Source organism: Onychomys torridus, chromosome 19, assembly GCF_903995425.1.
Source record: "Onychomys torridus chromosome 19, mOncTor1.1, whole genome shotgun sequence".
Classification (NCBI taxonomy): Eukaryota; Metazoa; Chordata; class Mammalia; order Rodentia; family Cricetidae; genus Onychomys; species Onychomys torridus.
The window spans coordinates 55,166,287-55,190,473 of NC_050461.1; the positions used below are offsets into that span (position 1 = coordinate 55,166,287).

General features: G+C 44.7%; 1 protein-coding gene across 1 annotated transcript in view; it reads right to left on the minus strand.

The window, feature by feature from the left end:
• Prkn (parkin RBR E3 ubiquitin protein ligase) overlaps nt 1-24,187 on the minus strand; it is a 1,200,313-nt gene that overhangs the window by 179,868 nt on the left and 996,258 nt on the right. The window contains exons 8-9 of the mRNA XM_036169262.1: nt 20,196-20,257; nt 8,632-8,781 (exon numbers count right to left, since the gene is read on the minus strand). Coding sequence (XP_036025155.1) covers nt 8,632-8,781; nt 20,196-20,257 — 212 coding nt within the window. The remainder of the gene's footprint in view (nt 1-8,631; nt 8,782-20,195; nt 20,258-24,187) is intronic.

Sequence of the window (24,187 nt, forward strand, 5' to 3'; positions counted from 1 at the left end):
ACTCTGCATTAAAAACATGAAAGGAATGATTTGAATCTCAAGTTGTTTCATGAAACACCTGTCTTGGAAAATGCAGCACACGGAAGGCGGGTTCTGGGCTATGGAGCTGGGTGGATGCACCCAGAGCATTCCACTGGTACAAAAACTACATGCTTGTGTATCACAAACTTCTAATCCTACAGAAAGTGACTTTCTTTGCTCCAGCTTGACTCAAGTCTGATAGTTACATGAGCATACCTCCATCTATGTGCTATAGTTATGTGATCATATGTCTGTCTATGCTCTATTGCTCCATTTCCAGTCAAGAAAGGAAAGCAAAATGGAGTAGCCTTGGTTCTGGGACACACAAGGTAGAAAGGGATGCTACAGTTGGAACAGGTGTCAGAAGGTGGACCAGGCTGGCCTTGAACTTCTGCTCCTGACGTCTCCATCTCCCAAGCCCTGGGATTGCAGACAGGTGCCACCACCACCACCTTTTGGTGGCACCGGTACTTCAGCTTCATGCATGTTAGGCAAGCACTCTGCCCACAGGGCTACAACCCCAGCTAAGATGAACTTTTGAATGAGGGCAAATTTATAGTTCCCAGAGACATCAGTGACAGCATGGGTTGGTGAACTGTACAGTGTGTCCCCTCCACCAAACACGCTCAGAACCTGAGGTTACACCTGGTCTGGAACTTACCAGACAGTTTGGCTCTGATCTAAACTACTCAGAGCTCCTGGCAAATGAAGCAGTGCCCTATTCCTCTCCTTGTTTAAATATTAAACACTGAGAGACCCCTTTGCTGAACCCATGTTCTCTGTGTTGCAATCCTAACAGGCACCAAAGAAAAGTAAATTTGGTTGCCACCTGCTGAATTTACTGTTAGCTGGCTCTTGCACTCCATCCCTGTTCATCATCGCCTCACGTCAGCCCCAACAATCCACATTGTGTGACTGATCCTTGGTTTGCAAAATGCACCCCGTCCCCATCTCCCTTTGCTGTTCCAATTGGCCTCTGTCTCCTGAGTGCTGGGATTCCAGGCACACAACACCACACCTGGCCTGTTCTACCTTCTTGTACTCCAAATTTCTCTTGTTAAGCACAACTGCAGAGGTCAAATTGTTTAGAGTCAAGATGGGAAACTTAGGGATTGCCAACGCTACCTCCTGGGACAGTTATCCTACCCTTTCTCTAGGCCAGCACCGTCCAGTAGAATTTTCTTCAGTGACCAAAATAGGCTGCATCTATATTGTTCAATACAGTTGCTATCTGTACCATGTGACCACTGAGCACTCAGAATGGGGCTCCTGTCAGGATGTGAACTGTTGATTGTACCTCACTTTGATGTATAGAGCATCATATGTGCACGTTGAACAACATAGCCCTGGAAAGAGGTCAAAACCTTTCTTCCTAGGCTGAGCATGGCAAACATGGCTCTGCAGGCCTGGCCCTTCTCCCGTTCCCTCTGCCTTGCTCAACGGTTAGGTTGCATTCCTAAAGCTAGCCACCAGTGTCTATTTCCTTATTTGGCTACTAACTCCTCTTGAGGCTGACCACCAAGGTCCAGTTACCAAAGTATTGAAGTTTAGCAATCAAAATGGTGATCCTAATTAACATGCCCAATCAAAATTAACCAACTCATCCTAGCATGAGGTTTCCCTTTTTCCCTTTATAAACTGCCATTTGCCTCTGGGTCACTTCTGTCTCCTCTCCATGGAGAGGCAGTCTCTCTGTCCCTCTGAGGCAAATATCCCTTCTTCCCCTCTCCCTTGTTCCTTGTCCTCCATCTCCTGTCTTTGTCTCCTATTCTCCGCCCCTTGTCCCTCTGGGGCAAATAAATCTCCTTTGTGCTGAGAACTTGGTCTTGGGGTGTCTTGTGCCTATTTTTGTCCTTTAAAGCAACATCAAAATAAACCCACAAATTCAACAGTGTCTTAGTGGAGTCTATTGTGGACTGCCTTAAGCTCTCTGGGGCTTCGCGCAGAGCTAGACCAAGGGTCTTCATTCGAATTGTGACCACACTGAGTAGCTAACATGTTAACTGAGTCTTAACATTTGGAAAGGATAAAATGATTTTATACTTGTGTTAGCTCTTGGTTGCTGTGATAAAATGCATGATAAAGAGAAGTCTAATCGAAGAAAGGGTTTTAATTTCACTGTGTTGTGGCTTTCTGTCCATAGCTGCATGACCACATCCATTCTGGACACTGAGTGGAGAGAAGCAGCTTACCTCAGGGTGGTGGGGGGGTGGAGGGAATGGTTGAGGGAAAGAGAGGGAAGAGGGTTGGCCTAGGAATAAATTAATCCCTTTCAAAAGGATACCTCAAGGGACTATCTTCCTGCAACCAGTCTCTGCTTCTCAGACCCCATTCAGGTAAGAAGTCATCTACTGATGTGGTTTGTGCCCTTCCACCCAGTCACTCTCAGCAGAAACCCTAGCTGGGCCCCGAGCCTTCAGCATGGGAGCTTTACAGAAGGTAATTCATATTCACACAGAATAATACTTTCCTTTATTTAAACAAAAACGGACTAGAGACAAGTAGATTGGCCAGATCTGTGCTGGATTATAAGTATACTCTTCAAATCACAATTTCGAGGAATGTTTGTCAATTGACAAACACTTTGCAGACGAACGGTATTCGGGAACTGGCTGGTACATTTGTGAACAGTTTCTTTAATTAAAACAAACACTCTCCAAAGCTTTCTTTCTATCTTTGCACTCCAAGCTGTCTTGCAGGCACAAAGTCTAGCAAGACTTACTTCCAATCTGCAAATGAGCCAATCTTAGCGTTGAAATTAGATTTTTGGACACATGTCAAATAAACAAGGAATGCATGTTTTTTTGACATTTCCTAGCATTGATTTTGTTTCAAAAGTCCTTTTTGATGAGAAATGTTTTATAGATTAAAAATTAACATATCAGCATGGAATGGTTCTACTTGTGGTGATTATGGCAAGGGAGGTACAGCAGAGCTGGGGGTTTCATGTTCATGGCCTATGTTTAGTCATCCTAAAGGATGCTCAGCTTATCTGGTGTCTCCTTGAATACATCATAATGTCAGCTACATACATTTGGAGTCCAGATTTTAATCCCAGTTCTTTAAGAAAGAACAAATCCAATATAGTTGACAAAATATTTCATTATGATTTATGTATTTTCATAAAATTAAACTACGATTTTCTTAAAGAGAACCAGAGGAAATCAGGCATGTTTGTACATGTCTGTGGTCCTAGTGAGGATTTCTTTGGTTCCATACTGAGTTGAAGGCCAACTTGGGCTATATGAGAGCCTGTCTCCCAATCCAAGCTGCACCAGAATGAAAACAGACAGAAGGAAGAGTGAAGGGAACAGCCCCCTTTGTCCTTACATTAGTAAACATTGGCGTCTGCTTGCTTTCATTTCTAAATGCAACATATTGATAAAGGGCTCTCTATCTCATTGGCTAATTTAAGTTTTAATTCAATCAGAAGTTCAATCTTTGCATATTCACACACTCCTTTCCTATATAAAGACTGAAAACAAGGGTCATACTGTCATCTCACTGAAATCCCCGATAACACATTTAGTGCTACTGGTATTGAGTAGTTCAGAATCACCATTTTCAACCTAGATACAACATAGGCATACTTCCTTTTTTTAGGAAGCTAAGTTTGATGAGGCCTTTACAACCTGAGCCTTCACACTGTTCAGACCCGTTCTGAGGAATGCGGTTCATGAAGGTGTCCTTGGTTAAGAGTATTCAGGAGGGCCCATGTAGATGAGGGTCCAAGGCACACACTCCACTGCTCCCCTGGAACCCAGATTTCTGCCACGTAGGCAGATTTGCTAAAGTAAGGGGATTGTTGAGTGTCTAAAGAAACTCCCTCTCCTTTCCTTAGCAGAATACGGTTTTAAAAGTTTCCTGTTTTTATTGGATTTCTTTTCAGTTGTTATTAGAACTTGTCCCTGGATTTCTAATTTAAAATGGAAAATTGTTCTTTCAAATCCAAGTATTATTAAGAAAAAATATCTCCCAGATATAATCCAGTCCACGTTAACACCAAACAAGACAAACACGTTTGACTTATTGGGAACTCAGGAGGTTTCGCTCTCACGGCTTTCTTCATGCAGGTCAGTGAGACAGTGTATTTCATATTTTGTCACTATTTCCAGTATTAAACATGTAAACATTTTGCATGGGAGCCATAAACATTAGTGAGGTAGTTTGATTGCAGGAATTCTGTAGAAAATCAATTAATGCTTTGACGAGTCATGGTCAAAATATGATCAAAGGCTTAGATGGGAATAAGATCATGTTATTTGACCCCCAAATATATACTTTGTTGGGTTCTGGCAATGTAAAACGATTCTGTGCTTGGTAAAAACTAAAATCTCAGTGCCCCTGAGAGTAAGAGATGTCATAAGTCAGCACGCACAAGCTCTGCTTGGCTGGGAAGGCAGCCTTTGATAGGTGACTTCTATAGTACTTCCACATTCCTCATCGATTTTCTGTGGATTTCTACACATGGCATTATATCCTAGGAGCGTATTAAAACACCGTGTTATGAAAGTATGTGAAGACACTTAAACACTTTCTGAAGATATCTTTGTGCAGCTAGGTAAGCAATTTTAATACTGAGGTAGATGATTGGAAAACAATTGCAATATTCCTATTCTGCATTACTGAGCCACTCATTCATTTACTCCATGCATATAGAACCTCAAACACATGATTTTACTGTGGAGAAGAATGTAATATCAGGACAGAAATATGGAACCAAATAAGCAGCGCAGTATTTCAACTTGAATCCTAGGAAGTGGTACCTTCTCTCAAATCATTCTTTACCTTAGTAATGAATCTGCCATGAACCATCACAGAACTGCCAGGCTATTGCCAGATGGACCTAGACTACCACATATTGTGGGATATTTGATCACACTGTAAAACCCGAGACCGTGCTAATAAAATCAACCATGGATCAGGGGGTGGGGCCAGCAACTAGTTGACAGGAATTAGCTCAGAGAGTATGGAGAAGCCAGGAAGACAGATAGGCATGCACAGGAAGGAGTAGGGAGGGGCTTGGAGTTTCATGGTCTTTTTGGTTTTGGATGGCTGGAGGGATATTCTCTTGCTGGGTCTCTGGCTGAAAAGGAAGCTCAGCTGGTTGCTTCTCGGCCTCTCTGAGCTAGCAGGTTTCACCCCAACATCTGATTCCTGAGGAGTCTTTATTGGTAAATAGAACGATAGAGACTTGGTTAAAAACTAAATTTGGGGGCAGCAGCAGCAGCAGAGCTGGTGCCAGTGGGACTGGAGATGCCCCTAGGCCACGGCCTGAGTGGTGGGACACTGATTGTGGGCCACAGGGCTGCACATGGTAGTTAAAATATCAGTAGGTTGAGGTGCAGCTGCTAAGCCAATGAAAAACAAGAATCACTTGCACAGAAAACCTTGTTATCCTGTGTTAGGTAATGCCCACTGCTGCTTGGCATCTGGTGAACTCAGTGACAGAAGGCAGAAAGGGTCAGGGGATCTCGTTTTCCAGTGGACATGGATGAGTGTTTGAACAACAGAACCTTCCATACTAATCTTACCACCTGTGTTGGAGAAACGCAAGTCAATCAGAACACCCGAGTCTAGTTTCTTCCGATGTCATGGGCACGCCCAGGTCCAGGCACACCTTGGGGTCACATGACTAGTTGGTTAACATCACTGCTAGCCTGGAGCTCAATGCACAGGTGGTGTGGCTGTGAAAATGGGGCTGTGGCATGTTGTGATGCATCTCTACTTCATTTGCAAGTTCCACATCTCCAACCACAGTGTAAACAAATGATACCATTCCCAAGAGTTAATCAGGGAAAGAAACGTTTTCAAGGGTAAAATAATGGGTCTAGGATGCAGATCTCTGCTGTGGATAGGACTTGATTCAGGGTAGATTCTAGACTCTGTGGAAGTCTGGACCAGATGAATATCTGTAAGCAATTTTCCTCGAATACCAAGTCTTTTAGGTAAGTGTTCAGTGGACATTGATGAAGCCTTTGATGATTATCTTCATTACTTTTCTATTGCTGTGAAGAGACACCTTGGCCAGGATAACTTACAAAAGAAAGCATTTAAAATTGAGGGCTTGCTTAGCTTCAGAGAACCCATTTCGACTGGGTTAATGTCCTTTTGGGAAAGTTGGGGATCTGAAGCAAAGAGGGAAGATGAAGTCAATCTGTGTCTGCCAAGAAGCTAAAAGCATGGGGACCAATGGAAACTGGGGGGAATGGACAGACTACAGTATTTGGGGGGAGAGAGGGGAGGGAGAGGGAAGAACAGAGGGGAGGGAGATGCAGCCTTTGTAAGCTTATTTTTCCTTTGTTCTCTTTTCAACTTCAAATTACAAGTGAAAGTAGTTTAAAGTACACTGGTGAGTTCTTTGATAGTGTCTTTCATGATAGGGCCAAGTTCTCCATCTTTTGAGGGGAGGACGGATCTCCTGGGTAGACTCAAGTGGAAGTGATGGTCAGGGACTTAGGGGAGTAGATCCCAAACAGGTCCTCTTTGCTCTCTTATGCGGATCACATGCTCAGAGAAACGTTGGCTGCTGTCTTGAAGACAAACAACCAAGAACAGGGCCCTGTGGTGAGGGGCCATACCTTCCCGCCACAGCCAAGAAGGAACTGAGGACTTTTTTGCTTCCAGATGTGAACTGAATAGCCGTCCTACTGACAGAACTTCCTGCGTTAGTTAAGCTCTTGGACAGATGTTCCCATCTGGATTGCAACCTCATGGGACACCCTGAAGCAGAACCACCCAGCCAAACCTTTCATTGGTGACTCCTGGCCCTTAGGAGCGCTGGGACATAATAAATGTCAGAAGAAATTGATGAGGTTTTAGGCCGTTTGTTATGTAACATGAGCGAATGACTACAACCCCAAAATTCTACTCCAACAACAAAACAGAACAAGTAAAATGAAAACAAAACTCGTATTGCTCAGAATTCCTAAGGCCAAAGGGATACCTGAATGTCGCCACTTTCTTTGAGGTAGTTTGTCCCCAAACTCAGGTAATCCACAGATGCTGGAGCCACTCAAACGATCTCTAAAGCAATTTCCCGGGCCAGTGAGAGAGCTCAGTGTGTAAAGGCACTTGCCACCAAGTCTAAGACTGCGGGTGTACAAACCCCTCCCCCCCAACCCCAACTCACAATTGAAGGAGAAAACTGACTCCCACAGTTTGTCCTCAGATTTCCACACATGCATCCACCCAATAATTAAATACATCTAATAACATTTTTAGAAAGTAATTCTTCACTGTTTGGAGTTTAAATACATACTCATGACATCATACTGGATAAAAGAAAACAAAAACCCAACCCAATTATAATATGAATGTTTCCAAAATAGAAAATGACTGAAATCCTTCAAAGTTCTCAAAGGAAAGTAAGAGACAATGTAAAAACCAAATCAAAGAGATTGTCCACCTCATGAAAAATATTAAAATTCAGCTTTATAGACAGAAACAACATTAGGACAACAGCAGACAGACAGAGTCAGCCATCTGTCTAGAAGGGTTGTAACTCACTTGAAAAGAAAATACTTGACAGGATTCTGATCCCCCAATGTGGCAGCCAGCTTAGGCCACTGGCAATCGTGTAGACTGTGCAGTGATGGAGACTACGGCTGGACGGTGTGATTTGCGTTATATGCTTTGGTTTGCACGAGGACATTGCTTACTATCATTCTCATGCAACTATGATTATTAACCCAGAGCTGCCTTTCGTTTGCTTGTCCTCCCTTCAAGCACCATGGCATCTTACTCCTCTTTCAACTTCTACTTTCTCCGTTGCACAGCCCTAGCTTTGTGAGCCACAGCAGAGAACACACAGCGAGCTTCACTGAGCGCAACAGATGCTAACACATGAACAAATGCCTTAACCAAAAGTTAGGCCTGGTGCTAGGACTCTGCTAACCACAGCCTCTTCGAGAAACTGTGTCATGAATCTGCAATCTAAAAGAAATGTTTCCCGTCGAAATTCACTAGCATCTAATAAGAGAGCACACATTTCTTTTTTACCCAGTCTGTTTGAGATTTAATACCAGCATTAGCATTCATTTATCCCTTGGACCTGTAATTTAGTGAGCGTTTGGAGACTGGAATAGCCTCCCTTCCCCTTGACAGACACAGGCAAGGGTGGGACCTGCTCAGCTCTGCTTTGACGTCTCAGAGCATTCTTTCCTCATTCTGCTTCCCTACAGGCATCTTCCGCATGGCTTATTTCATTTCAAAATGCTTTTACACCACAGTTGCATTTTGGGTTTTTCTGTACTAATCATTTAATTTCTGGAAACTCCAAAGCAAACAGGGTCTCTCAACAGCCTGGATGGGAAACTCACTTCCTCCTTCACTTTTGCTTTGTATAACTGAGGAGACTTTCTCACCCCTGCATCAGCTGGACATCACAAGGAAAGTGTAAAGGTCAGGCATGGGGGTTCAGCACATCTTAGAATATGCACCCCAATAAACATAGTCCTCCTACACAGGAATGAAAAAAAATTTTGTTGTTTTTCTGTACATCAGTTCAAATATGTTTGAGCCCAAAAGGAAAATTCGAAACAGTCTTAGCACATCCACAAAAGCTAAGGAGCATACTACCAGGCACCCCTGGGTGTGGTCAGTACTCACCCCACAGCCCAGGCCGTTGCCTCCTTCACAGGTGACTTTCCTCTGGCCCTGTTCAGGCAGCAGCCCTGCTCCACAGCCAGGACGGGGGCACAGCACGCCCCCCATCTGCAGCACACACTCCTCGGCGCCATACTGCTGGTACCTATTGTACTGGAAGAAGTGGAGGGAGAGGTGAGCTTTGCAGAGTGACCCAGAGCTGTCTGAAATGAGTTATTTCTGCCCAAGCTCCCAGTCAATGAACTCTGACGTTGTGTTCTCAACTGGATTCAGTAAAGGATGCTCTATCATAGAGCATTCTCCTATCATTCTGTCTGGTTTCATGTCTACCAGCTTCATTAAAACACATAAAGCTGAGTTACCATGGCACACACACCATTTGCTCCAGTCCCACCAACACTATGGTTTCTTGAACTTCAACTCCAACCCCACCCTCAGCAGCCCCAAGACCTGCAGGAGAGAACTCAGGCCAGCCCCGAGGTGCAGCCAGAGCTTCCTGAGCAGGAGTGAAAGGTGACACAGACTTCCCCTGGACCAGGAGGAAGGTACAAACAGGTATGAGAGGGAAGATGGGTGGGGAAGGGACCCGGGGGAGGGAGAGAGCAGCCCTGGGGATAGCGCTTGATGAGAAAAGTGCGGGTCTCTGTGTATGTGCACACGTGTACATGTGTGTGTGCATAAGAAGTCACTCTTAGGTGACAGTAAGACTTCCGAAGATGTCCTTTCTCTTTTTCCACAGCCAGGCAAGGGCCTAGGTCTACAGTGCCAGGTCCTTCCTCTAGTTTGGGACAGTCTCCTGGCCTACCTACCCATTGTGGTTAGAGAGACACTCTCATGGGAGGGGTGGGGGACCCTGAAAACTCTGCCATTCTTTCCTTCTCTCTGTCATCCTGCAGCCCTGGGGGCACTTTAATCTGGCAGTCTGGAGACAGGTGAAATGTCCCCTCCCTACATGGGATCCTGGTCTTGGGGGTGTAACTCCGGAAGACCCAGATGACACCCACTTCGCTTCTGTCATGAACCCCCTTTGCAGCAGCAGAATGGGTGAGTAGGTTCACTGGGGTTCCTCCTTCACCTCTGCTGCCACTGCGTGTCCACCTGAGCCTTCAGGGTTCCTTCCTGGTCTGGGTTTGGGTGGGGACGACTGGGGTCCCTCTTCTCTTAGGTCATTCACTTAGCACCCTTTTGGGGTACCAGATTCTGAGGCCCCTTCTGTCAGAGCTCTAGGCTGTTCCCCCACGGAGACTGTAGTTCTCTGTTGCTGAGAAAAAACACAGATGAAAAGCAACTTGTGGAAGAAAGGGCTTGTCTGGCTTACGGGTCACACAGCCCATCATCTAGTGAAGCCAGATTCAAGCCAGAGCCTGGAGGCAGGAACTGAAACAGAGACCCATGGTGCTCACTGGCTTGCTTCCTCTGGCTTGCTTCCTCTGGCTTGTCCAACAACTTTTCACATATAGCTCTGGCCCACCTGCCTAGGGATGGCACCTCTCACAGTGGGCTGGGCGCTTTTACGTCAATTAGCAATTAAAAAAAATGCACCACTGACATGCCCACAGGCCAGTGGGACAGAGGCAGTTCCTCAATGGAGGCTCCTTCTTCCTAGGTGACTCTAGTTTGTGTCAAGTTGACAAAAACTAATCAGTGCTTGGTGCTGGTTAGATGGACTGCATGTTGCATCTGGGATGTTGCACTCCTGACTTCTTGTCTGAGCTCAGATCCCCGTAGTGGTGTCCCCAGCCGATGGAGGAGACCTGCCATGCCATGGGAACATGGCACTTCTAAGTTGCTGTTCTGACGTTATTGGGTCACTTCCGCATCCAGACTCAGATCACTGAAATGGATCTGCTAAGTTATTAACCGATTTATGCAGCCTTTGCCGAGAGTCAACCCTACATCTACCAGACACTCCCGAGAGTCCAATCTGAGGACGGAACACTGAACACAGCCAGCAGCTCTGTCCTTATCTGCAAGATGAGTACCAGACACTGGAAGATGAACATGTGCAGCATTTTGAGGGGTGATGAGTGAGGGGAACAGGAAAGAAAACATCACAGTTATAAGCAGTGGCTGGGAAAAGCCACATAGACAAAGCACACTTAGGCAGGTATCTGAAGGAGACATGAAAGTAAGCCTGTGGTTCCTTGGGAAATGAGTTCTGTAGACAGAACAGTGGATGGTACAAAGGTCCTGAGGCCACATCTACTTGGCTGGTTTGAGGAATGCTTTTGAGAACAGCGGGCCTGAGGCCAAGTGAGTCAGAGAATGTGAGAGATGGTGCAGGCAGAAGGGTCACGGGATCCAGGATGTTTGGGTCCCTGGTGGCTGTTGTCAGAACTCTGGCTGTTTCTCTAAATGATACCGGAATCCTTGGAGAGCTCTGAATAGAGGAGTGGTATGACTTGACTGATGTCTTAAAGGCATCTGTCTGACTGATACCCTCAAAATAGACTCTGAAGGGCACAAGGGATGCAGGAAGCAGAGATGCGTTGCCTGAGCTCTTTTTGGCAGTCAGTGTGAGGGATGATGTTGGCCTGAACCAGGGAGGTGGCATGGAGGTGGGATCAGCGGCTAAATCTGGATACACTGAAAGGTAGAAACTGTAGAATTTTCAGGCAGGTTGCTTGGCTGATTTGAGACACAAAGAGTAGTCAAGTTTGGGTGTGATAGATTTCTCTTAGAAGATGGGGAAGGAGGTAATATATTAGAATGAGGCATAGGTAGATGTGTGTGTGTGTGTGTGTGTGTGTGTGTGTGTGTGTGTGTGTGTGTGTGATGGGAGTACGAAAAAGCTATTGTTACTTCTACTACACTTATGTTCAATTCCATCATCTTATACACAAGTAAGTGGAAATGTTGTGTCGCTCAGTGAGGTGAATGACTTACTTAATTTAGAAGATATAGGTTGTGGCTCTAAATTTAAAGTGTGCCCAGAAAAGGTGTCTTCTCAATGATACAGTCTAAGAGGACATATAATAAGCAGGTTTTCATTGGAGAGGGCTCTCTGGAAACCATCCTAAGCTATGTAGTTATTAGTGTAGGAAATGAAGATATTTCATCGAGTGGTTTCATTCTTAACACCCCCCCCCAACACACACACACACACACACACACACACACACACACACACACACACACTCATCACACAGGCTTCAAAATAACTGGTGATATTCTCGTCATCTAAAAAACGCTTACTCAGCTCTCCATTTACTACAGTTTCACCAGGGGACAATGGCTTTTCCCTGGGACGTGTTGACCTATGTGCTGATAGCACACCAGAGAGTTAACTGACTCCCTTCACAGTTGTCTCAAATGCCAGTGGTGTATGCAAAGCTAGGCTCCTCTTTCTACTCATCATCTAAAAAGTGTGACTGTTATTTTACTTCCGATTAACTCAAGAGCACTTGATAAACAATTACTTTTCTAAGGGAACGCAAATGCTTCAACATGTGTCTGTGGTTTCTAGTGATTAAAAATTACACATAGGATTTGAATGCACCTATTGAAGGCATATTTGTCTCTGTGTGTGCATTGTTGCATGAGTACAGAAGCCAGAGGACACTGGGTGGCTTGATCTATCATGCTCCATTTTATTTGCTTGAGACAGGGTCTCTTACTGAGCCTGGAGCTTACCAGGTTGGCTAGGTGGCGTGGCTAGCTAGGCTGCTCAGCCTGTGTGTCTCCTTTACCTGCTGGTCTCCCTCACCCCCATGCCTGATGTTACAGATACTTCTAGACCCACTCAGGTTTTAAGTGGGTTTGGGGGATCTAAACTCAGGTCTATATCTTACTCAGCAACGCTCTTGCCCACCAAACCATCTCTCCAGCCTGGCATATGTATACACTACACTATGATATTTATAAGAAAAAGTTTTGACCTAGAACTAATAATGTGATAGTATTTGAAGGAAGCTAATGCCCCAAGGAAATAGTTTAGACATGCAATTAGCAAATAGCCTTGTTTAGTTTCTTTCAAAATACGACCCACATTTCCACAGACTCCTTTTAGCCTCTCATGGGCATGACAAACAAATTTTACTGGGAGTACGCTGCTTTAAACTTCATAAAGAGTAGAGACAAATTAGTGCTAAGTGGAGCAGAATATCTATATTTACCTCAGTGTAAAATTCACACAATTGTGGTAGGTAATTGATAAATGGATTCTAATGGCAAAACCAACTATTCTTCAACACTCCTTGCATTATTTCCATGGGGGTATTTTTACTTTCCAATGTGGGATACCACTATCTAAATAGACCTAATTTGGAGGAATGTCATTACCTGGTAACAGACTAGGCCTAAGAAAATCAGTTTTGAGGTAAGCTCAAAGGCAACGAATCAGCCCCAAATCATTTACTGTTGGCCCTTGGAATACATTTGTGTATTTGTGTGTGTGTGTGTACTAATGTTACAATGTCAAACCGTTAACTGAAGCTTTGGTTATAACCAGTCTGCAGATGTTTAGATAGGATTTCATGAAGTGGATAACTCAAGGTAACTAGTATCTGACTTTTCTTGTGAAAACACCTGGAGACAAACAGCTGAGGTGGGAAGGGTGTGTGTTGATTCACAGCTGGAAGCACAGTCCCTTACTCTGGGGAGGTCAAGCGGCAGGAGCTTGAAGCAGCTATCACAGTGTATCCACAGTCAGGAAGAACAGAGCACTGAACATGTGTGCTCAGCCCAGGGAGTGGTGCTGCCCACAGTGGGCACAGCTTCTCGACTCAGCTAACCTAATCAAGATAACCCCCAACAGGCATGTCTAGAGGCCTTTCCCCAGTGATCTCAAGTTGACAATTGAGATTAACTATCGTGTCTAAAATGATTTATGTTCTTTATATAATATTTGCAAAAGCTTTTTGAAATTGTTTCAAGAAAGCATATGACTTTTTACCCAAGGAAAATAACAAAATATTTGCCTGTAGTTTATAGAAATAGAGTGAGAAGTGCATTGTTAGAATGCCTTACCTCAGTAAGGTCTTAGCTCATTGTTATGCTTTATACCTTATTTGTGGAGTAAATTGTTCCATCTTTATCTGTGCATTCTCATAGGTTCTCTTAAAAACAAAATAAAAACAAAATACGCATTTGATAGTACCAGACTCTTTCAGGTTTCAACAATATTACATTTTAGGATTCTAAATAATGAGTCATAGGATAATATCATGAAATGGACACTGGATTTTGTTGGCTTGAAGGCAGTTAGAAGAGTTGTATTGAGCACATTATCATTCCGAAAGAGGCAGAGGTCACAAGTTCAAGCCCCATGGGGGTCAGTAATCTTCCCATGCTAAATCCGTGGAAGAACATGGGTGATGGCCTGAGGGGTCAGGACAGGAAGGAACTGTGCTTATGCAGTCTCCCATCTTCTGTTTCTCTCTCAGGCTTAATTTGTATGCTTTCATGGGGAAAGAAAGCAAGAAAGAATCTAAATTTTTAAAAGTCAGAGAAATGTTAAGTACAGGGAAAGGAGGCTGAAACCAAGATTGGGGAGAGCCGGCAGATGTTCTGTGAGAATGAGTCAGGGCCTGTCAGCCAGCCAGGAGCTGCCTGCCCCCAGGCAACTGCTTGGAGCAAGGAAGAAGATTGTTTTTATGTTACGCTGGTGTTTTTCAGAGCATCCTTTTGGGGGCACTCAGGTGCAGCTGTTGGGCCTCTCTTGCCTTCCAGCATCAATTCTGGTGTTTGCTAATTCTCAGCTGTAGCTATGGGGGTTCCTTCGGGGATGGGTGAGTGTGGTACTTCTCACTCAGGATCACTGAGAGAGGTGAAGAGCTGCTGTTTGGGAATGGGTGCTCTGTGCCTGCCACACACCGGTGCCAGCTCTTTGGTACTTGCTGGACCCTTCCCCAGGGAAGTGATCGGTAAAGCTTGGGGTCACTTGGACACACAGTCTGAATTCCACACTGGTAGTACATGGGCATTCAACACTAGAACTCAGGCTAGGACTAAAGATGGTTCATTCCTCAATAACAACCTGCCTCCATTTCCTACCTTTCTTCCTTTTGGCGAAAAGAAAACCAAAAACCTTTGGCTCACTATTCTTTAGTCATCTATTACAAACTAACAAAAATCCATTTATTATTTACTTGTCTGGATTAAAAATATCAAAAACAGCCACAGAAAAGACCAATAACTTTTGCTAAAATATTTCCCCTTGCTATGCAGAGGATGTCATATTTTTTTTCACACGCATGATTAGAATGGCTTTCTATTTTTATTTTTTTAAGCACTCCTAAAATTGTCTGTAATCTCTTTCTTATTTTTTTTCTCATTTACAGGTTGTTAGTCTGGGAGAGTTGGTGGTGGTCTCAGGTCTCAGTGGCAGCTCCTGTCACCTGCTGCTCCTGTTCTCTCTGCTGGTAATATTCTTTGCATCCTTGGACATCTGTCAGCTGCTGATGAAGTGAATTGGCTGAAGAAAGGACTGGACCTTGTTCACTGCATAGAAAAAGCGATCATTAGGATGGCAGAATCAAATGCAAGGAGGAAGCGCCTCAGTCTCCACCGGAAACATGAGTGGGGTGACAGACGGAATCCTGGGTTGTAATTTAGGCAGCGTCTTCGGATGCTTGAAGTGAGATGGTGCCGAGAATTTGTATCTCTACTTCTGGGGGTGGTGGGGTCTTCGGGGAGGAGTTGGAAACCAGCTAACTTCTTTGTCTCTTCTGTACACTGTTAAACACAGCAGGGTATCTTCAGGGAAGGCAAGGCTAGGCAGGCAGGGAGAATGCAAGATCTCCTCCTCCCAAGAGCTGTAGCTGATGTGAGTTGTTGAGACTGCAAGCAGGAGCTCCGTGCCCTGCCTCGATGGGCACCGCCCCAGCACTGCTGTCTTTTATGCCCACAATGTTTGCCTTTTCCTCTATTCCCAGAGGGAAAGCTTGGGGCAGTATTTAGTGGGCAAATCTAAGTCCCACTCTACAGAGAAGCAGGATTTGGCTATAATTTGGCTGACCCCACCTTCCTTCCTCTGTCTCCCTGGGCACGTTCTCCAGTTGAGGATGGTCACAGCTCTCTCTCGCCTTGTTTAAGAATGAGTGTCTTCATCCAGTGCTGAAGCAGGTCTGAGGTTCTAGGTGGCTCTGAGGGAGGTAGGAGGAAGCACCAGGGAGTCGTTGGTTTACGGGCTTTGGGTAAGGCTGTGGGGGAGACACTGAAATGGGTTCATTCCAAGGGAACATTTATTTAAAGAACCCATTGGAACTTGAGCAACTCAGAGTTTTTTAATAGTGATTTTTTTGGCTTGTACTAGATGGTTTCATCTCTATAGTGACCTATCATTGGATGTGAGCCAGGCTGGACCATGAAGGGGACCTTCTGACACTTCCACAGTGAGGGGTGCTGGGTAGATCAGGGGAGCACGTTTTCCTGCAGAGATCAGCAGACGGCATGTGCCGCACTCCCCGCATGGTACCCTGCTGAGGTCTGGCCTTTGGTCTGTGTCCTGTGTATTCACTAGCTCCTCCCCTCTCTCCTTGCTCTTTTCTTGGGTTCCTGATCCATGAGAAAAAACTGTCCTGTGTAGTCAGCCTCTTACAACACTTCCTCCTTCCTCAACTTACCCAAACCTCTCTACAGACACCCTGAGAAATGTCTGGGTAACATCATTCTTTCTGTAAGCAGGGAAAACCAGGTGCTGAGACCACACGATCTCCATGAGAATATGGTGACACACATTAACATGAAGGTTCCATTTGGTCACCCACTGTAAGCTGCCTAGAGCACACAGGAGAGCCAGAGAGTGCCCCGAGTTCCCGGGAACCATTCTCCTGGGGAAACAGACTTGCTTCTTGTCCAGAGCCTCATCCCAGCATGTGTTGTGGCTGTCAGTCTTGTGTTTCATCAGAATGTCATTGCCACCAATTAACATGCCCTGTTTATGTCAGTCACTGAGGAGGTCCAGAATTGCATACCATCTCTTCTTAGTGACCCTGAACCTTCCACAAGGAAGACCTTGCACCTTTCCTTCCACCAGCTGTCTTCGTTAGGGTTCCTGTTGCTACGAAGAGACACTATGCCCACAGCAACTCTTATAAAAGAAAACATCTCACTGAGGTGGCTGCTTACAGCTCAGAGTTTCAATCCATTATCTTCTTGATAGGGAGCAGGATGGCAGGCAGGCAGGCAGATGTGGTGCTGGAGAAGTAGCTGAGAGTCCGACATCTTGCAGGCAACAGGAAGTTGACTGAGACACTGGGCTGTATCCTGAGCATGGGAAACTTCAAAGCCTGCCCCACAGTGATATGCTTCCCCCAACCAGGCCACACCTGCTCTAACAAGGCCACACCTCCTAATAGTGCCACTCTCTAGGAGATTATGGGGGCCAATGACATTCAAACTACACCACCACCACCGCATCTTTCAGCTGCCCCAGCCTCTGAGACTCCTGCCCCATGTCTCAAGACTCATGGGAGGACTCCAGTCCCTTCTCCATGACTGCCGTTGACTTTATCATATTTCTCTGTATCTCCTGTTATTGACACTGGATGGCAAGGGCCCAAGGATACTGGTTCTCCTCTTTTCCTTCTAACCCATCAGCGTTCATTCCAGGCCACCAGGCCACATACACTCTGCCCTGCCACTCTTTTCACCACTAGCCCCTGGCTTCTCCCTCTCACCCCAGTTCTCCAGTGGTGGGCTATTGCCATTACCCTCTGAATTCTCTCTAGCGGAGCTTAGTGTCTATGTGATAAAACTTCTCATCCAATGACAACCTCACTCATTCTGTCCTCATCCTAACCTAGCACGCAGCACCCCTGGATCTCTGGCTTTGTCATATCCCATCAGGCTCCTCCTTCCACACCCTGTATCCTATACTCATTCTTTAGTCAGTAACTATTTTTGTAGTCAGCCCGTCCAGCACCCAAAGCCCAGTGTGGTGTCTAGGCAATAGCTCCTCTATGTCTCTCTTCCCTCCCCTTTCCCACCTTTCTGCTCCTCTAGATGAATTCTCAGAGGAAGGTGTTAGAATCCCCTCCCTGGATTCACGCTCCTGTTTCCTGATCACCCTGTAAGGAATGTGCGCTCTCTTGCCTTCATTCTCCTACTTTAATTTTGGATTTCTCTAGGACAGTGGCCATCACCACACATGATATATACTGAACATGTCTATGTATATATGAGAGCTTATTTTTTCCAATCTAAAGTGATGCTGATGGCAATTTCTTTTTTACACTTTTTTACTGTCACCTAGAATGATTCATAGCACACAGTAGGTGCTCAGTATTGTCTTCTTTCCTATTTTCCCTTTTATGAAAGGAAAGAAGGAATGAAGTTTGGTTTTCTAGGACATAGACATCAATATTACAGTGATGTACTATGTTGCCATAACTAATCAGGGTAATATTAATTTTGATTATTGCTTGATTAAATTCTAGGAGAATGCAAAGTGGTCCAACTTGCATGCAAATCTAAGAAGATTATTACAGTTGGCTTCTTTCCCTATTAATTACGCAGTGTGTCTGAAACAAATATGGAAACAATTTGCAAATATTGGTGGGAGTTAGAGAGAAGACTCCGTCATCTGAACAGAAGCACTTGGGGTAGCAATTAGTTCTTTCAGGAAGTCTCAAGTTCTCAACTCTGGTGCTATGAGGTTACCATGGAGATGTATATATGGAGGAGCCAGGTAACAAGTGCCTGCAATGAAGGAAGACTGATTTAGCTTGGACTTGGATTAGCATTTATATCTGTGATTCTAGAAACTTACAATGTAAGGAATTGAGGAAGCAGGCATACTCTAACTTTTCAACAAGGTTGATTCCAACTGCTTATCCTTCCCAGATCCTTTCTGATTTTAATCTTACATTGGTAACAGGCAATCATTCTTTGCCATACACACATACTGTGATAGTGGATCTCACTGTCAACTTGGTGAGAACTAGAATCACCTTGGAGATGGGCCTTTGGGCATGCCTGTGAGGGATTGATTATCTTTGTCACAAACATTGAATTGGGAAGACACACCAACTGTGGGTGGCACCACTCCCTAGGCCGGGATCCCATCTGTGTGAGTGGAGAAACAGCTGAACATCAGGAAACACTCATCCCCCATCCCTGCCCTGACTGTGGATGTGAAGTGAGCAGCTGCTTCTGCCCCTTCATCTCACCTCCTTTCACCCTTGAACTGAGCGAATAAACCCTTTGTCTCTTAAGTTGACTTCTCCATGGTATTTTATCATAGCAACAAGAAAAGAAACTTAGATTCCTAACAAACAAAGACGCAACCCCAGAACTCATCTGCAAAACCGAGTCACGGCAATTCCATTTACCTGTTGGGCGGTCAGGGCTGGCAAGGAGTGAAAACCACCAGCGGAGTGCCAGGTCACCCAGCACACTGCCAATTGTTTAGTGCTAGTATTGCAAGGACAATTTAACACCAAGATGAACCACTGTCATAGACTCTGGAATTTCATAGAAAGATCAGGAGAGGTACAGTTGTCCTTGATTTCCACTGGGGATTAGTTTCAGTATTCTCGCTTCACTGGACACAAAACATTGGGGGTACTCAAGTCATTTTCTTATATAGAGTGGTGTAACAATATTTACATATAATGTATACACTGCCCCTAGTGGACTTCAGATCATTCTCAGATTACTAATAATGTCCAATATAAAGCAAATTATATATATATATATATATATATTCTACTGTATTTACAAAATTTGTACTAACTTTTATTCTCATGTTTTTGTGATGATTTATGTGTATATACATATGTTATTTTGTGTGTGTGGGTGCACACACATGCCATAGTGCATACATGGAGGTCAAAGGAGAGACAACCTTGAGTATCAGTTCTCACATCCACCTTGTTTGGGACAGGGTCCCTGTGTAGCACATGGCTGTGGTAGCTAGCTTAGGGGGGTTCCCCTGTCCTGTTATAGGGACATAGGGATTAGCTATTGTGACTGGCTTTACATGGGTCCTGGAGACTCAGACTCAGGTCACACTTGCCTGGTACGTGGGTTTATCCTCTGAGCTCTCTCCCTAGTCTCTTTGCTGGTGATTCATCCCCAAATATTTTCAATCTGTGGTTAGCTGAATCTACAGATGTGAACCCAGGGATACAGAAAGCCAATTTTATTTTAAGCAGTCAAAAGTATAAGAATACGCGCGTGTGCGCACCATTCTTTGGATGTCATACATTCCTGCATGTAGAAAGTAGCTGCTCTGAAGTATGAGTAACAGACTGGGTACACAGGAGCCTGCATACCCACTCACAGATGTATCAGGAATGTCTGTGCCTATTGATCCCTCAGGCGTAATTCATCTCTGCATTTGTTTGTTTGTACATCTGCCACTTTGCAGGGCCTGCTTACTGCTCCAGTCTTGAGATGAAATGCACTGGCAGGGAGCAGATGTACCAATTAATAACCTGTCAGGTCTGATGGATAGAAAAGGGGGAAGTGTCCTCACGTGTATCTCTGGCATGGCTTTCTTCCCTATTTCAGGGTGCTGTGGGTCATGAGACACATGTTGCCTCCCCAGGGAGGGTCCAAACTGTCTCATTAGCGTCTATCTTTCACCACACTGAGATGCGGCCTTTGAAAGTCTGACTCACCTGCTCTTCTCCAAGAATCCTGAAGTGATGGAGCTCTTTAATCAGGGAGTTGGGACAGCCAGCTGTGGGAGAGGAGAATTAATCACAAAAGTGTCACTGTCAACTCTGTGCACTAGTTCCTTTCTTATGTGCTGCTGTGACTGCCAGCAGATGATGCTGATGTTGACGAAGACACAAACGCGCACCTGAAAACACATCACCAACCGCAAAGGAGCCAGACCATCAAAGCAGCGTTGGCCGCTGCTTGGGCTCAGACTGTAACTCTTTGGGAAAGGCCTGCATGTCACTCCAGCCAGATTTGTCTCCTGGAATGAAGATTATGACCTGGCCTGAGGATATCATGGTCCTCTGGCACTTGTAAGTGTGCCCTGATATAGAGCTTGGAGTCTGTGGGGCTGGGAGGGGAAAGCCAGTGGCTGTGGGTTCTCACATGTTGACTAGGTGGTATTTCCCAGCCACTAGGGCCAGGGTTTTGCTCATTAAGACTTGGAGGAATGGAGGCTGGGCATCCTGTCTTCACAGGATTGCTGGAATGTATGAGACCGCCACTACCTGTTTTCCTAATCAATACTTGACTCTTCAGCTTTTGCATTATCTCCCTGTAGTCATAAAATGAAATAAATAAATTATATACTCACACTTACATTTATAGATGTATACATTTGTAAATGCTTAGTATCAGCTAAAACATGTTCTGTCCCTTCCTCCTCAATGGAATTATTCCACAGTGTTAGGTTGTAGTCATTCATAACATTAACTCCAGAAACAAAATTGATATTAAAAACCTGTTCCTCTGAGATAAGACCCCTGGATTGCATAAATTTACTGACATTTCCATTAAGGAAATTGGATCACACACAGAACCATCAGAGATGCACTGAGCTGATTCTCCTTCACTCAGCTCCAGTAAGTAAGAAGGGGGGGGGCTGAGGGGGCTTCCTGGGTGAGGGCTGGTTAAGAAAGGACACGATGTGCCTTCACGTAGGTGAAGTTGTCCTTTGCAAGAGTGTTAGAAGGTCGAACAGGATTACAGTGTAGGCTAGTGATGAGAGAGAGGTGTCTACACAGGGCTGAATATTGACACGAGATTTTAAAGGGATTTTGGTGTCATGATAACTGTGTCAACTTGACTGGCCCATGTGATACCTGGATAGGAGGCAAAATAGAATGTTTCGAGTGTTTGAGTTGGTGGCTTGAACATAGAAGATCTGCCCTCACCTATGTCAGTGAGCATCACACAACCCATCCAGGGAAATGAATGTAAGCAGTATGCAGGAAAGGATGCAGGGAAGGATGAAGCCTTTTGGACTGGACATGAACCTTTCCTTGCCCTCAGACCTCAGAGTGCCTGGTCTGTAGTCCTCTGACCTGGGGCTTGGATCAACCCTGCCCCTGCTCCTTTCACCCTTTGTTCTCAAAGTGAATCACACCACACCCTGGTGGTTCTCTGGCTTGGGAACCAGATTGAGATTTCTCAGCTCCCATGCCCACATGCACGAATCCCAGCACATCCTTTCCCATGTTTTTGTGATGGCCAATCTTCGTCATCAACTTGACTGGATCTTGAATTAGCTAAGACAAAAGCCACTGGGAAATTCTGTGAGGGACTTTCTCTATTAGGTTCTTTGTAGCAGGAAGGCCTACCCTGAATATAAAGAGTACCTTCTAGCTCAGATAAAAGGAGAAGGAAAAGGGAAGCTTTTGCTCTTTGCCTGCTTGCCCTCACTCTCGCTAGCAAGTTCATCTATCCTGTGGCTGCTGCATTCCTTCACTGGTGTTAGAATCCACTTCTTCAAGTTTCCAATGTGGACTGAAGATCAGTGACTCTTCAGCTCCACACTGGAAATACTGAGACACCAGCCTCATGGATTGAGCAAATCCCAGGTTCTCAGCCTCTCCAGTCATTGCTGGATTACTCTGACCACATCCTGTAAACCATGGTCATTTAATAAATCCTGTGTGTGTGTGTTTATGTATTCATTATACCAGTTCTGTCCTTTTAGAGAACCCTGACTAATACAGTGTCCTCACATATGTATCCTTACTGGTTCTGTTTTTCTGAGACCCCTGAGTAACATACCCTGGTCAGTTCCAATTCTGACATTCCATGGCCATGGTAAAGACTGGAACACATTTTGGTCTTAGATATTATAAAGCACATCATAGTGAGAAGGTGATTCATAAATAGTCCCTGAGGTGGCACAGGTAATTTTTGTTGTTGTTTAAGAAAATAAATGAGAGTCCTGAGGCAAATATTTTGTTGGCAAACATAAAAAATTAGTTGCCACTGTCATGTCCAATAGCATGCAGAAGGAGGTTTGGCTTCTTAGTTGGAGGCCACAGAGCCCTGCCAGTGAGGAGGGCTCTGCCTGAGAGGCTTGCTCATTTCCGGTTGCTGTTCTGATGAATATCTAAAGAATTTGTGAAGGAGGATGTGTCATTTGATTGGCACTGTAGCTGAGATGTGCTATGGAAATTCAGCCACATGCCAGTCTTCCTAGGTCAGATCTCTTTAGAAGCAAGGAGTGATGGTTTAGTTTCCCGAAACGATGATGGAAAGAGATGGGTAGAGCACAAGAGTTGCATCGTTGTTCAGGGTTTACAATTCCAGGGTCTCTGCTGAAGGAATGAGAAGTGCCTAAGACAGTGGTTCTCAACCTTCCTAATGCTGTGACCCTTTAATACAGTTCTTCATGCTGTGATGACCTCTGACCATAAAATTACTGCTGGTGCTACTTTATAACTGTCATTTTGCTACTCTTATGAATTGTAATGTAAATATTTGTGTTTTTTGAAGGTCTTTGGTAACTCCTGTAAAGGGGTCATTTGACCCCCTGCCCCAAAAGAGTCTCAACTCACAGCTTAGGTTGAAAGGGCTGTTAAACTGGGGATGGTACACAGTCCAGGGTGGTAGAGATGGAGGACCTGTACCAGTAACTCAGGAACCTGTTCAGGGTCAGTAAAACAGCAGCACCTGCCACATTAAATTAATAGTTGTGATGATATATTGTGTACCTCAATAAAGCTTGCCTGGGGTTTAGAGGACAAAGCCAGCCACTATATTAAACATTCAGGTCAGGTAGTGGTAGCACACATCTTCAATCCTCACATTCGGGAGGCAGAGAGATCTGTCCAGATCTCTGTAAGTTCAAGACCACACTGGGAACAGAGCCAGGCATGGTAGCACAGGCCTTTAATCCCAGCACTAGGAAGGAAGGAAGATGGCAGGGCACAGGAAGGTGTATAAGGCGTGAGTAAACAGGAAGTCTCTCTCTGGAGGCTGAGGATTTCAAAGAGGTAAGAACATGGCTGGCTTGTTCTGTCTCTCTGATCTTTCAGCTTGCACACCAATATCTGGATCTGTTTTTTTTTTTTTTTTCTACTAATAAGACCCTTTAAGATTTGTGTTACAAATAGCTTGCTTGCTCTGGTCTTACATTTTACATTTACATTTAATTTACAAGTTTTTATTTTGGCCTTTTAGTTACACAAGTGTAAGATATTTTATACCTTAGTTTATATCTAGGTATACCTAAAAATATATTATCATAACAATTATCTGTTCAATCTAAAAGTTTTGGGGTCCTTTTTCTCCTTTATCAGTGGTTGTTGACAACACTCAAAATCGAGGAGAAAAATGGTCTCAACTTATTTTTATGCCAGAGAAAACAAGAAACAGAATTGGAAATGAGCTCATCCTCAGAATTTATATTCTGGTACTCACGTAAGACAGGAGTAAAGGATTGATGTCAATGATAGCTCAGAGATAAACATCCTGAGCAGAAGATGACACAATTACCTTAAGCACCTGCAGGGTACCACAAACTAACAAACAAGGATGGGTGCAGCATATATTACCAAGTGGCTAGAGTCAAGGCGCTTGACACATGCATGGAGTGATACCCATCAGCTGCGCCCAACATGGGGACATACATACAGGAAGTGACGGACACAGACTGAGTTTAAAGGTGGAGCTTCAAACCCACAGAACT